This window comes from Tympanuchus pallidicinctus, unplaced genomic scaffold (assembly GCF_026119805.1).
Source record: "Tympanuchus pallidicinctus isolate F22 unplaced genomic scaffold, pur_lepc_1.0 scaffold2, whole genome shotgun sequence".
NCBI lineage: Eukaryota > Metazoa > Chordata > Aves > Galliformes > Phasianidae > Tympanuchus > Tympanuchus pallidicinctus.
In genome coordinates this window covers 24,621,354-24,634,349 of record NW_026294721.1, presented here as the reverse complement: position 1 = coordinate 24,634,349, position 12,996 = coordinate 24,621,354, and the positions used below count along the sequence as shown (strand labels likewise).

The following is a 12,996-nucleotide window of genomic DNA, read 5'->3' as shown; positions in this document are numbered from 1 at the left end:
GCCGCCCTCCGTGCCCCGGGCTGCCCCTCGCTTCTCAGTGTCCGTGCGCCTTCGCATCGCCGGATGCCCGGCTGTCCCACCGGCACGCGGCGTGCCGTCTTCTTCGAGAACGTCAGAAGGACTCGGCCGAGCATCCGTGCAGCCCCGCATCCCGCTTCTACTGGTGGCTGATGGCAGCTGCCAGGGGGAGCGTAACCGCAGGATAAACGCAGCGCTGCCTGTGCTGTGCGCTGCCCCGGCGCTCGGCTCGGGGGCTCTCGGCTGGAGGCAGTGCTTTAGGCTTAGCAGCGGGAAGCAGCGAGTCTTTTTTTATTGATGTTCTTGCTTCTCAGCTGGGAATGTTGCTTAACGACGGCAAGATTCCTTATAAAATTTAAGTACCGACATCTGTGAAAACAAGTTTTGACCACTTGTGTGCACACACGGAGCATTCACCACCTTGAGATGGCTGTGAAGACTGGGGAAAAAAAAAGTCCTTTTCACAGCGGGACAGCCTGTGAAAAATAGAAGAGAGGGTTCAACTGTGTCACAGCTCAGGGTGGGGCAGCCTCGTCTTCAAATTGACTGCACTGAGACAACAGAAACGTTTGGAAGTTGTGTACAGGTCATGTAGTATATGGTGTAATTGGATAGGTTTTTATCACAAATTATTTGTTCCAAATAGAGATAGCAGTGGAGTCCACAGAGCTGTTTTTTGGGGGAAAAAGAAAATCTAGACACTTTTTTTTTTAATCGTAAAACAGATTTGTATTGAACAGTACCTCTTCCTGGACATCAGTATTATTCTGTTTTCATTCCTGTTTTGTTTAGCTGGCCATTTAACATACTTCTGCTGTTGATCCTGTGATAAAGGAAGCAGGTAGAACTCTTTGTATTTTTGTTCCTTTGATTATGCAGATTGGAACATAAAAGGAAAACACTTTTGTGGAAAACATCAAAGAGAAATCTTGTTTAAAAAACAAAACAAAAAAAATAGCTCCTCAATACAGTATTACTCATAGGAGGTCTTTAAATGGACATCACATGGAGCTATTTGTCAAGCAAAGACCTGTCTGAAAAAATTATCCTAAGCAGCTTGACCAGTGGAAGCTACATTACAAGATCAAGTTCTGACAACTGCTGCTAGCCCTCCTCCACTTCCAGGAATTTCTCTGACCACCTGTGGCTATGGTTGAACAAAGGGTATCTCTGCCCATTTCCTGCCTTGCTTCTAAGGACAAAGTGCCAGGCTGGATGTCCTAACTTCTGTCCTGTGTGGTAAAACATCATCAGTCCCAGACTTTGGAAGGAACCTTGCTGTTCCTCCTTACTGCTGCATGGAATAGCAGCAGTTAGGGCCTAAAACAAGGCTTCTCCCAAGGACCTGTGTAATTTGAGGACAGTTTGAGGATGGAATGAAACCCCTGTGGGCTGCACAAACATCTTGACTCACTGGTTACATACCAAAAACTCATAACAAGACTTCAAGCTCCCAAGAAGACATTAAAACAGATTCATTTTTTTCTCTTATAGGTGTCAATTTGAACATATGATAAAATAAGCCATTAAACTAATTACACACATTTGTTTTGTAACTTAACCACTGTGCTTTATGCTTATTAATTTCATTTTGTCTTCTGGGCAGCAGTCTTTCTCTTAACACTGGCACATGCATAACTTTTAAAGTAAAAAAACTATTTGTTTTCTTTAAGGAGCATCTGCTGTTTTGACAAAAAATTAAACTTAAGATGATATGATTAATATGATAATTCAAAAGAGCTGGACAGGCCATAAATATTGAACTTCCATCTGTAGCACTCAGGCATGAAGTGAGTGCTCAGAGATGCATCATCTCTGAGGTCATTCAGTCTGGGAGGAGTCTGGGTGATTCTGCTTGTGTATAAACCCAGGGGCGCAGTGGTTTTCCACCCCCAATCTCTTCTTAGCAATCATTTTTCAAATCAAAATAGTCCAGAAATCTATTAACTTACATATATTTATCATAATAAAGTTGCATGGCCTAATTGGGTTTGGAACAGCTCACAGGTAAGTCTGAGTTTGGAAAAACAATGAATACATGACGGTGGCAGTATGTATGGAGCAGATGGGAAGGAGATAATTGCACTATTGGAAATCTAGTGATTTTACCTGAGTTGTGATGCTCAGTGTTATGAAATCAGCTGATCCAGCTAGAAACCTAGGAAGACCAGTTAAGACCGTGAATGAACTAACAGCAGAGAGAGGGAGGTGACTGTCCCCCTCTATTCGGCTCTTCTGAGGCCCCATCTGGATTACTGCGTACAGGCCTGAGGCCCCCAGGAAGGAGATGGAGCTCTTGGAGCGGGTCCAGAGGAGGGACACTAAGATGATCAGAGGGCTGGAGCACCCTCCTGTGAAGAAAGGTTGAGGGAACCTTCTTAGCTTGGAGAAAAGAAGGCTCTGGGGAGACCTCATTTTTCCTTGGAAGTACTGGAGTACTTGAAGGGAACATATAAACAGGAGGGAGAATGGCTGTTTATGAGAGTGGATAGTGATAAAACAAGGGGGAATGATTTTAAACTGAGACAGGGGAGGTTTAGGTTAGATATTAGGAGGAAGTTCTTCCACCCAGAGTGTGATGACACAGTGGAACAGGTTGCCCAAGGAGATTGTGGATGCCCCATCCCTGGAGGCATTCAAGGCCAGGCTGGATGTGGCTTTGGGCAGCCTGGTCTGGTGGTTGGTGACCCTGCAAAGAGCAGGGGGGTTTAAACTCGATGATCACTGTGGTCCTTTTCAACCCAGGCCATTCTACTATTCTATGATATATCACTCATCTTTTTGTAGTTGCTGATAATCTCATGATGTCAGAAAAAGTATCCCAATTCTGTACTAAAGGAGGGTGCCTAGGTGAAATACTATGTGGAATGCAGATTTTTGAGGGATTCTCTGGGGAGAAAGAACTGAAGCGTAGACTTCAGTTACATATGCGTATCCGAATGCATACTTTTGCATTTTTTTCTTGTTACCTTTGTAATTGAGAATAAGTGCTTTTTCGAGGAAAAATAAAATCTGTCAATTTTTCCCAATTGTATGTAATAAAAGTTGGATACAATAAAGGAGTAATTCTTGTTGCTTGCTCACGAAATGCTGGATGTGTTCATGTTAACATAAGAAATGCAGCAATGGAGGGAAAGGAAGGGTGATGGAAGTTTCACACTCCTAACACCCTATGTTTGCACAGCGCACTGAATTGCTTTAATATTTACCCGCATCAAGACTGAGGCAGCTTCCGGCCTTGGCAGGGAAGGGTGTCAGGCAAAACGTGGGGAGTCTGGCGGTTCTGGCTGCAGCGTAGTTCACAACAAACTGCAGACGCCAGAAAGCAGTCATACCACATCTTGTGCTGTGAGAATACAAACAAACCCCCACCCAGTCACCCACCAGAGCCTCACCGTGCTGGCAAAGCCTGGAAGCGACTCCCAGCGGAGCACCCGCGCACGGTAACGCTTTAGGAAAGCTCCAAGAGATGTAACCGGCCCGCCTTTTCCCTTCTCAGTCTCAGGCCCGGCCCCGGTTCCGTCCCAGCGGCGGCAGCCCCGCCCCGCGGCGGGCAGCCCGTGGCCGTCCTACACGTCACCTCACGGCGCCGGCGGCGCGCGGGGCACGTGGCGGTGTTGTGGCTGTCAGCGCCGCCGCCGTCATGGCGGCTGCCGGTGCGGTACCGGCGTTGCCGCGGCTGTGCCGCCAGGCCTGGGAGCCCGTGCTCACCCGGGCGCGCCTCGCCGTCGTCTTCCTGGACGCGGCGGCCGCCGAGGCGCTGCACTGGGCCGGCGGCGGCGCAGGCGTACTGCTGGCGGCGGGGGCGCTTGCCGTCAGGCCGCTGGCCGCTGAGGAGGGGCCGGCGGGGGCCGAGCGCGCCGTGTTCGTGCTGAGCGGGCCGCTGCGGGGCGGAGCGGCCGCCGCCGTGCGCGCCGTGCTGGGTGCGGGCGGAGTGCGGCGCTGCGCGCTGCTGTGCGGCGAGGCGGAAGGCGGCGGGCCCGGCGAGCTGGAGGAAACGCTGCGGCGCTGGATGGGCGAGGGCGGCTGCGCCGAGGTGCTGCCGCGGGGGCCGCCGCTTCTCGCCCCCCTCTCGGCCGAACTCGGTCTCCTGCCCGCCCTGGCCGGCCTCGTCCCGCCTCCCGCCCGCCCTCGGTTCGGCGGCCCCGCGGAGCCGGGGCTGGGCGCGCTGCCCGCCGCGCTGCGAGACGCCGTGCGGGGCCTGGTGGTCGAGCTCGACGCCCTGTTCGGCGCCATGGGCCTGCGCGAGGAGTGCTTCGCGGTGGGGGCCCTCAGCAGGGTGTTGGCCGCCGAGCTGGCCGGCTTCGCACCTGCCAGGAACAGGAGGAGGGTGGCCGCCAACAGAGCCTCCGTCGTCTTCGTGGACAGGACGCTGGACCTCGCCGGTAAGAAGGCAGCGCTGCCGTCTCACGGCTCACCCCGTGGAAAGGCGTTAAGGAGTTCAGCGGGCCTCATGGTGCCTGTGGCAGCACGGCCTTGACTGCTATATAGCAGGGTGTGCAAAACGAGAGCGAAGCAGAAAGTGCTGCTGGCGTACACATGGCTTTATTTCTGGCCCTTCCCCCCTGCCTCACACAAGCAGTACATACCTGTACATACACTTAGCTATACCTCATATGCCTCAAAGTTTTTACATATGTATACAAAGTGCTTTGCATCAGTCAGTGATGCAATGATGCAGAAGTGCTTTGCATCACTCAATGAGGAAGTATAATGTAATGGCACGTGGCTGGCATCTTTGAGTTGAAAAATATTTCAGTTAATATAGAAGTGTTTATACAATACTTTCTGAGGAGCAAATGAGCATAGGGATGAAACATACAGCAAATTTAATAATTCCACACAATGCAGAACTAATGCAAATGTTCAGAAGTGTAGAGTGATATAAAAAGCTGCTGAGGAACTGCTGGCAGGAGAATGTCTGCCTAGTCCTGAAACCTGACTAAATCTGGTGAGTGAATTAGTCCTTCACACTGGTGAGATGTGATATCAGAAAGGCAGAAGAGGGAAGCATGGGTTTCCAACAAGGTCAGTGCCACTCCTACACCCTCTCCATGTGCAGGCTCATGATGTTCAAGCTGCCAGCTGCCATGAACATGTTTTGCAGCATGGATACCTGGCTCCTTTGGGCTTGCTGAAGACAAACTTCTGCTTGTTCAGGGCAGGTAGCAGTCTGATCTCAGCAATCTCCTTCATGCAATTGCCTCATGTGGGTTTACAGAGCACGTGAAGCTATGTTGACCTGTTGAAATAGATGTACTCTGTCATGACAGAAATGTCAGTGTGAGAATGGATAGGCTGCCTCATTGGCAGACTTATGGAGAGGGGATACTGCCTAAATGACCTTTTTACTGCCTCTCAAGGGTGTGTTTGGAAGTCCTTCTTCCTACTTCTCTGGGGTAAAGCTAGAAGAAAAGTACTGCCCTCGACACTGATGTCCAGCCCAATGGAAGTAGGTGGGCCATGGCTAGCTAAACTTGCAGAGTACAAGTTATTGCACTTGCTCCTGACTTAAAGGCAGTGAAGTTCCCTATTCCCTTCTCCAACCTCTTAATTTGTAGTATGCATTATGTTATGGCAAGAGTTTAGAATTGGCGAACAGGAGGAAGAATGTTTATTTAGGAGAATTGAAGAAAAGGTGACAACTGGAACTGAGAGCATGTAGCACATCAGATTTGCATTTTACACTATGTAACTTGGTCTGTTTTAATTGCTTTATATTGGCTTTACCTGTGCTGCCTTCACTCCATATATGAGAGAGGACCATGTTGTCAATAACTGTTTTAATATTATTTCAACCTGTCTGGATAGCTTTGTATAGTATATGGTTGTATAGTATATGTATAGTAAATGGTTGCATACAGCCCTTTTAGACACAGTCATTTTAGTTAGGGCAGAAAAGTATAGTTTGTATGTATACCTGTGTATTTAAATGCTTTTTAAAAAATTCCTTGCTATTTCAATAATCTTTTCAAATCTTATTTAAAAGCTTTATTATGCAAAGCAGTGTCCTTCTCCCCAAAACATGTGGTTATTATTTTGCTCTCTTTTCCGTGTATTGTTGTTTTGGGGGTTTGTTTCTAGTTGTGTACCTGACAGTTTTGTGGGTTTTTTTTTCCCTCACAGGAGCAGTTGGTCATCATGGTGACAATCTTGCAGAGAAGATACTTTCTACGCTTCCCAAACTTCCTGGCCATAAGACAGATGTGATGGTTAATATGGTGGAACTTACTGCACTGCAGACTCCAGATGAAGCTTGCAGTATTATAGCACCTGGCTGCTTAGCACAACCAAAGTAAACATTTTCTTTTCTTTCTTTCTTACTTTCTTTTGTTTTAAGATGTTGAGTACATTTGTTATTTTTTATGGAAAGAAAATGGAACAAGTCTTTCATTTGTTTAAAAAACAACAGCAACAACAAATAACCTCAACATTATAGCAGAAACCTGTCTGGTCCTAATTCTGCAGGAATATTACCTGTTTCGATGTGTGCATTGAGAGTGGGTGTTATGGGAACTGCTGAGTCACGGCCTGAACCTCTGATTGATCACCTGAGGTGAGCCATGAGTCAGCCAGAGGAGCACAGGTGAAGGCAATTCACCTGTGCTGCCGGAAGGGTGGAGCCAGAATCCACCCCTCCTAGACCTATTTAAGAGCTGGCTACCAGAGGGGAAAGATCTTGTTTGGAGATCTCTTTTTCTGGTGTTTTCTGTAGGTGAGCCTAGCATATGGGTAAGCCTTCCATTTATTCTCCTTATTATCTTAGTCTACTTTGCCTAGCTCTCTTGTTCTTTTGTGATTATAACATCTTAATATCCACTGATTGTACATCTTAATATCCATTGATTATACAGTAGGCAAGATAAGACTCTTGAGTATGTGAGATTCTCTGGACATTTTTAGACTTTGGTTGTTTAAATTGCTATGATTACTATAGTAGATTAAACTAGAAATTCTTCCCTGTGACTTTTATTTTTCTGTTAAGTAACAGGACATATAAATGCGTAGGTCTAAGTGTGGCTGACTTCTCCCATAAGTATCTTTATATACAAATAATTTGTATGATTATATGTATGCAAGCTGCCTGCTGAACTCTTGTTAGAGTATCTTTTATGTTAAGGTTTTATTCCCATTTTCAAACACAGTACCTGTGGAAAAAGGAAATTAAAAACAAATTGAGGTATACAGACAGTTTCATAAGGGTTCTCTGCTTAAACAAGGGCAACCTAGAAGAAGTAGTTTTGAACAACTAGACTTTATATCATTTGCAGCTGAGACTTTGTTTGTAAAGTACATTGGGTATGATGTTTCACTTTCTAACTTTATTTGTCCAAATTGAAACTTTCTTGCAGCTTCTGTTACTATGCGTAAACCAGAAAATACAGCAGGTGTTGGTTTCATTGAACAAGAAATAAATTGCTCTGCAGTGCTCTTAAAATTCATATAGTGCAAAGGAGATTAAAAGCTGTCTTGCTGTACTGTTCCCACCTTACAGTAGAACAGTGGTTTTTTTTCTCCAAAATGGACAATCAAAATATAGTTTTAATTCTTCTACTTTGTTTCCTTCTCATTCTTCACAGCTGTGCTGTATCCCCTCCTCTCCTGGCTTCTAAAACATTTTAGAGAAGACTTTCCACTTTCTGACATTTAGTATTTATTTTCTAATGGCCTCTGGATCTTTTGTCGCCTTCTGTCTCCCACACACATTGTAACTGGGTCCAGTTTGTAAATTTCACTTGCTTAACTGTCTTTCCTCAGGAGGTGGAGAGGAATCATTTCTTCATAGAGGTGGATTTGGTTGTAAGTTTCTGCTGGGGTGATTAATTTCAATAAAATTTGTTCTGGTTTTCTTTTCATTGGCTGCTTTCCAGCTGATCTCTCGAGTAGAAGTGAGATGTCCTTAAGGTCTGTCTACACAGCAAAATAAAGAGGTCATTGTCCATAGCAGACATGCTGTGATAGCTGTTATTTGTACTAACTTTGATTAGCTACCAGAAATAAAGATGATTTCTGGCAATAACAATGAGGGAAAAGAAAAAAAAAAAAAAAAAAAAAAAAAAAACAACCAGATATTTATTGCCTTAGGGTTGTTGACCTGTGCTATCACTCCATTATTTCTAACTTTATCTACATTCAGCTAGTGCTAAAATGCCTTCTGCTGAAGTTATGTCTTCAGTCAAGTTGTTGGATCAGTCTGCAGATTTTTATTGTGTTCTAAGTTATCTAGTAGTCTGCTTGCTGAGATTTGCCTATTTGCAGGCTGGCAGATGATGCCTCTGTTAACAGTTAGACTTATTTTGCAAAATCTACCCTAGGTGCAGGGCAGAATTTGCATACAAGTCACTCAGCTGCTACTCTGCAAGTGAAGCAAAGTTGAATGGCACCAACTGGTAGCTGGTACCAAGGCAGTAGTGTCATTGCTACACTCGTCTGTAACGGTATCATTCTCATACCCAATCTCTTACAGTGAAAATATTTAAGAGCAGGCCAGACAAGTAGGGATTCAAATAGCATTTTTATTTCCTTGGAACAGAGTAAAAAGGAGTAGATGATCTCTCAAAATCTCTACTGTGATTATTGTTTGTAACTGATGTGTTGAATTCCTCAAAGTAGTCTCCAAAACAGAACGTGGCTCTGTGCTCTTCAATGCTATCTTTCAGACTTTCAAACAATTTAGTGATTGGGGTAGTTTCCAATTCAAAACAGGCATTTCCAAGTCAGTTTAAGTTCGTTGCTGAAGAGTACTAGAAACAGTGTCTAAATGGATGGCTGAAGGATGTACCTTCCATTTTGTTTAACGAGGCTGTGCTCTAGTGATGGATTTTAAATTAATCATCTTTGCTAGTGTTAAACTGATGAAGTTCTACTGGAGCTTGAGGCTGAGAACTTCCACCAGTAAGTTCCTCTGTCAGTTCTATAAGAAATTCCATAGGATGTTCCCAGTTCTTCATCAATGTGATTATTGCCGCTGGTAGCAGGTTGGCAAGTGTTTCTTGTAATTGAGAACTTAAGTCTTGATTTATGTCTGTAGATGGCAGATGGCAAGGAATACTACTCTGGTTGTAAATTTTCTGTTTATTCTGGTGAGTGGAAGTGAGGGCACCTTTCCTAGAAAAGAAAGTGGTAACATAAGCTGCCAAGTGGAATGCACCCAGGCCCTTTTACGTGAGATGTTGTGATCAGACTGGCTTCATGTTGTGGCATTTCACAGACTTACATATTCAGAATATTTTTCAAATGTTTTCATTATTTTCTTTCAAGTTAATATTTGAGCATGTTGTGGTAGGGAGAGAGTGGTCTGCTCCCTCCCCACAGCTTTCTATATTTAACTTTTCCTATTGGAATGCTGCTCCAGCAAAAACATCTGGGCTCAGTTACAAAGTTACAAACAGAATTAATGAATAATTTATGGCTGGTGGGGTGAAAGGAATCTTTTCTCAAATCTGATGAAATAATGGGCTTTAAAGATTTAGATGAAAATGTAAATTCCTTGTAGTGCAAAAGTTTCTGTACTTGGGAGGTATTCTCTTTGTGAGGAAGGGAATATTTTTGTTTTTTCTTTTTTTAAAGACCCATTCTAGATTTCTTAATTTTATTAGTAACCTCAAAAGTCTTGTGGAGTAATTGTTTGCATTACTGTAATTGCTGATACATTGCAGCTCCATTGTGAAAGTCCACTGGAAGTTACACAGTTTGGGAATTCTCAAAATACATATTTTTATTCTGATACATACATATTATATTTCTATATGCAGATGTAGGTATATAAAGAATTGAACAATTTATAGGCTAAAGGCACTCAATCTGGATCAGAACTGTTGGGTTCTGATTAAAAAGTAGTAGCTGCCCTGTCCTTTCAATCATATGATATGCATTGGAAGTGGGAATGGCAGTGAAATTTTAACAGTAGAGGTAGCCTTTAAAAAAACAAAAGAGAAACAGAGGGGGAGAGAGAGAGAGAGCAGCTTGTTTGTTGGTCTTTGTATTTTGAGAACCCATAGTGGGTTTGGAGGATTTTTTTTCTTTTCCCCAACAACTTTAGCATATATGCAGCAGCTTCTAGGAACTGTCTGCTTGGATGCATGTAAAACTCTTCATGTTTACACAATGTGTTGCCATTTTCTAACACTTGTTCCTCATTCCAGCCTTCTTGCATTTTTAGGATTTATGTTTTTCCCTGGGGAAGCACCCTACTGTCAGTTAGTACTGTCAGTACTGCACTGTGGTGGAAGCCTGCATGGTGCCCTTCTTCACATCTTGCAAGCTTGGGGACTCTGTGGCTCCCTGAAGCAGCAAGCAAAGGTTGAGATTTCTGTGTCCTGGCCACAGGTCTGTGGCATGAGAGAACAAGAAGTGAGGAGCTGCTTGGTACTGATGTGTGCACAGTTGAAGGAATAAGTATGCATGCTGCTTTTCTAATCGGCTCTTTTCTTACCCAGGAACACTTCTTGTGTGCTCTCATATTCTGCTGAATAAACTGAGTGCTGAATGTGATTATACACGTTACAAAGACTTGCTAAGTAGAGATTTCTTGTTTTTCTACTTTTGTTTCTTTTGCTCAACTCTTTGTAGTTTGTAATCTTCTCAGGATTCACTGTGGTATTAAATCTCAGAAAAAAAATTTTTTTTCCATTTAAAATTCACATGTAATGCAATATCCAAAAAACCACTGGGCTCTTAAAGCAAGCATTTTTCTGTATAATATAAGGCTGTAGCATAATGCATTTCTACTGGGGCTGCTGCACCTGAAGCAATTCAGTGGGCAGTATTGTTGAGGTGCATAGGCAGCAGGATCCTACAGAGCAATAGAAGCCACTAAATCATCTGAGTTTGCTCTGGGGAAAAATAACATGTTGAGAATGAAGTGATCCTTGTGGATGTGTGTGATTCAGGACACACTGGTATGCAGGCCAAATGTTTGAAACAGAGCAATGCAAAACCTTTCTCTAGGAATGAGAGGTGATAGTGAAGGTGTGCTGAGTGGGAAAGGAAGTTAGTTAAAAATTAGAACATGTTAAAACTTCAGTGTCACCCATGAATGGAAGGTGAAAAAGCATACTTGTGATCCTCCTCAGTTTTGAGGTATTCTGAGGTGTTTTGGACCAAACAGTACTTTGATTGACAAGTACTAGAGCTGTTACAGTGCCAGCAGAGAAGAAAGCCTCTCTTTAGCTTTGTCTTTACTCTTGTGCCTGATAGAGCAAAGCAGATTTCCATTTGTCCTTTCTTTGTGTGTACCACTCTTTCCTGCAGAGTGTAGTTGTACTGGGAAGAGGAGACTGTTCTGAGCTGCCTATTCCCTTGCTCTCCTTTTCCCTGAGCAGGTGGAAAAGCAGTTCTGATGTCCTTTGTAAAACGTGCAGTGTTGGTTGAATAATCATATATGATGTGAATTTGACATGAAAGATTATCTGTGCTGGTACAGGAATGAGCAGTAAAAATTAAAACTGAAAAGGTGATAGCCCTCTTTTAAGCAGGGAAATTGGATTTGTTTTCTTTTTTATAATAATTGATTCTATTATCTTATTTTTGTTGTTTTTACTTGCGGCCAAGCATCTAAAGGACATCTAGCAGTGCAGTTTTTCTTAACACCGAATTAATTATATACTAAGCTTTTGGACAGATGGTTCTTAGATCTTTGTAGTATTTTCAATTTTATTTGTTGAAGTCTTTCTTTCATGGCAGCTGCAGATTCTAATTTGAAAAAAAAAAATGTTTTGCATGCAGAAGTTTTAAAAAGCTTATAATAAGATAATTTAGGACTGTGTTATTCCCAAATGATCTTAGAGGTTATGGCATAAATTAGAGTAGTTTTCCTTTCTGGAATGTTAACGTTAAAGAGGCAGAGCTAACTCTACAATAAGAAGATCCAGATGATGTGAGTATTTCTTTGCATTCATTAAGAAGCTTGCAGATGAGGAAGAATAAACCAAAACAGTGCATCAGTGGATGGCAGAGTTCTGGCAAGCTGCCTCCTGCCCTGCCTGGCAGGCTTGCAGGGCTCTGTGATGCAGTGCCCATAGGGCCAGTGTGGGATGCTGCCCCATCCTGCTCTAGGAGGGGCTTTTTGCTTCTCTGCTGCTGGCTGTTTCTCCCTTCTGGGAAGCTGCCCATCTCTGCTCCTGTTCATGTGGAGCTGTGCTTGGCTTTGGTGGATGGATTTGATTTGGAATCCAGCTTACCAAATAAAGCCCCAAACCTGGCAACCAAAAAACCTCACAGCAGTCCATGCATGTACAGACTTTTACTATCTATTTCTGACTAAGATGAGCAGAGCTGTTATGGAAAAAAGGAGGTCTTGACTGCAGGAGTTATGAAAAGCAGAGAATTGCCTCAAGCATAAAAAAAACTCTTAAACTTTCCTTTTTGGATCGGACAAGAGAAATTCCAGCCCAGCTGTGTGCTTCTGGAACTCCTGCTGCACCACTGACTCCCATTTCCAGGGAGGAAAAACTGGTTTTACGGAGTTTTTCTGGTTATACCTCTTGCCTTTTCAGTAATCCAGCTGAGTTGCTTCTCTAAATGGTGGATTGCAGATGCCCCAAATATATAGCACCCACCCCATGACCGTGTTACTGAACTGCCAGCTTTCCTGTTAATGTTTTCCTTTATTCATACAGGCTCAGAGCACAATGTGAAACAAGGGCTACTCAGAGTTTCTTTTTTGTTTGAAATTTCTCAAGGCATCTTCTCATTGGGAATAAAAGCCCTGCTGCATCAGCTTCTGGGCTTTGTCAGTCAAGACAAGCATTCCATGAGGTGCTTTCTGCTCAGTTTCAAACCAGTCTGAGTCAAATGAACGTAATTGACTGTTACCACAGGATAAGATGAACAGGCTGATAAGATTTATTATATCTTCCAATAAATGTGTATATTTGCCCAGATCCTTTCAACACAGGACCTCCTTGAAATGGAAAAAAAAAAAAAAAGAAAGAAAAAAAAAAAAAGCAGGGATAAGGGGGAAGTGCTGGGTGTGGA

At 43.6% G+C, this 12,996-nt stretch overlaps 1 protein-coding gene across 2 annotated transcripts in view; it reads left to right on the top strand.

Moving 5' to 3' along the window:
* The first annotated feature begins 3,647 nt into the window (after window positions 1-3,647).
* Window positions 3,648-12,996, top strand: part of SCFD2 (sec1 family domain containing 2) — a 177,440-nt gene continuing 168,091 nt past the window's right edge. For both annotated transcript variants that reach the window (XM_052681984.1, XM_052681982.1), the window contains exons 1-2: window positions 3,648-4,403; window positions 6,145-6,313. In XM_052681984.1, coding sequence (XP_052537944.1) covers window positions 3,662-4,403; window positions 6,145-6,313 — 911 coding nt within the window. In that variant the 5' untranslated portion in view covers window positions 3,648-3,661. The remainder of the gene's footprint in view (window positions 4,404-6,144; window positions 6,314-12,996) is intronic.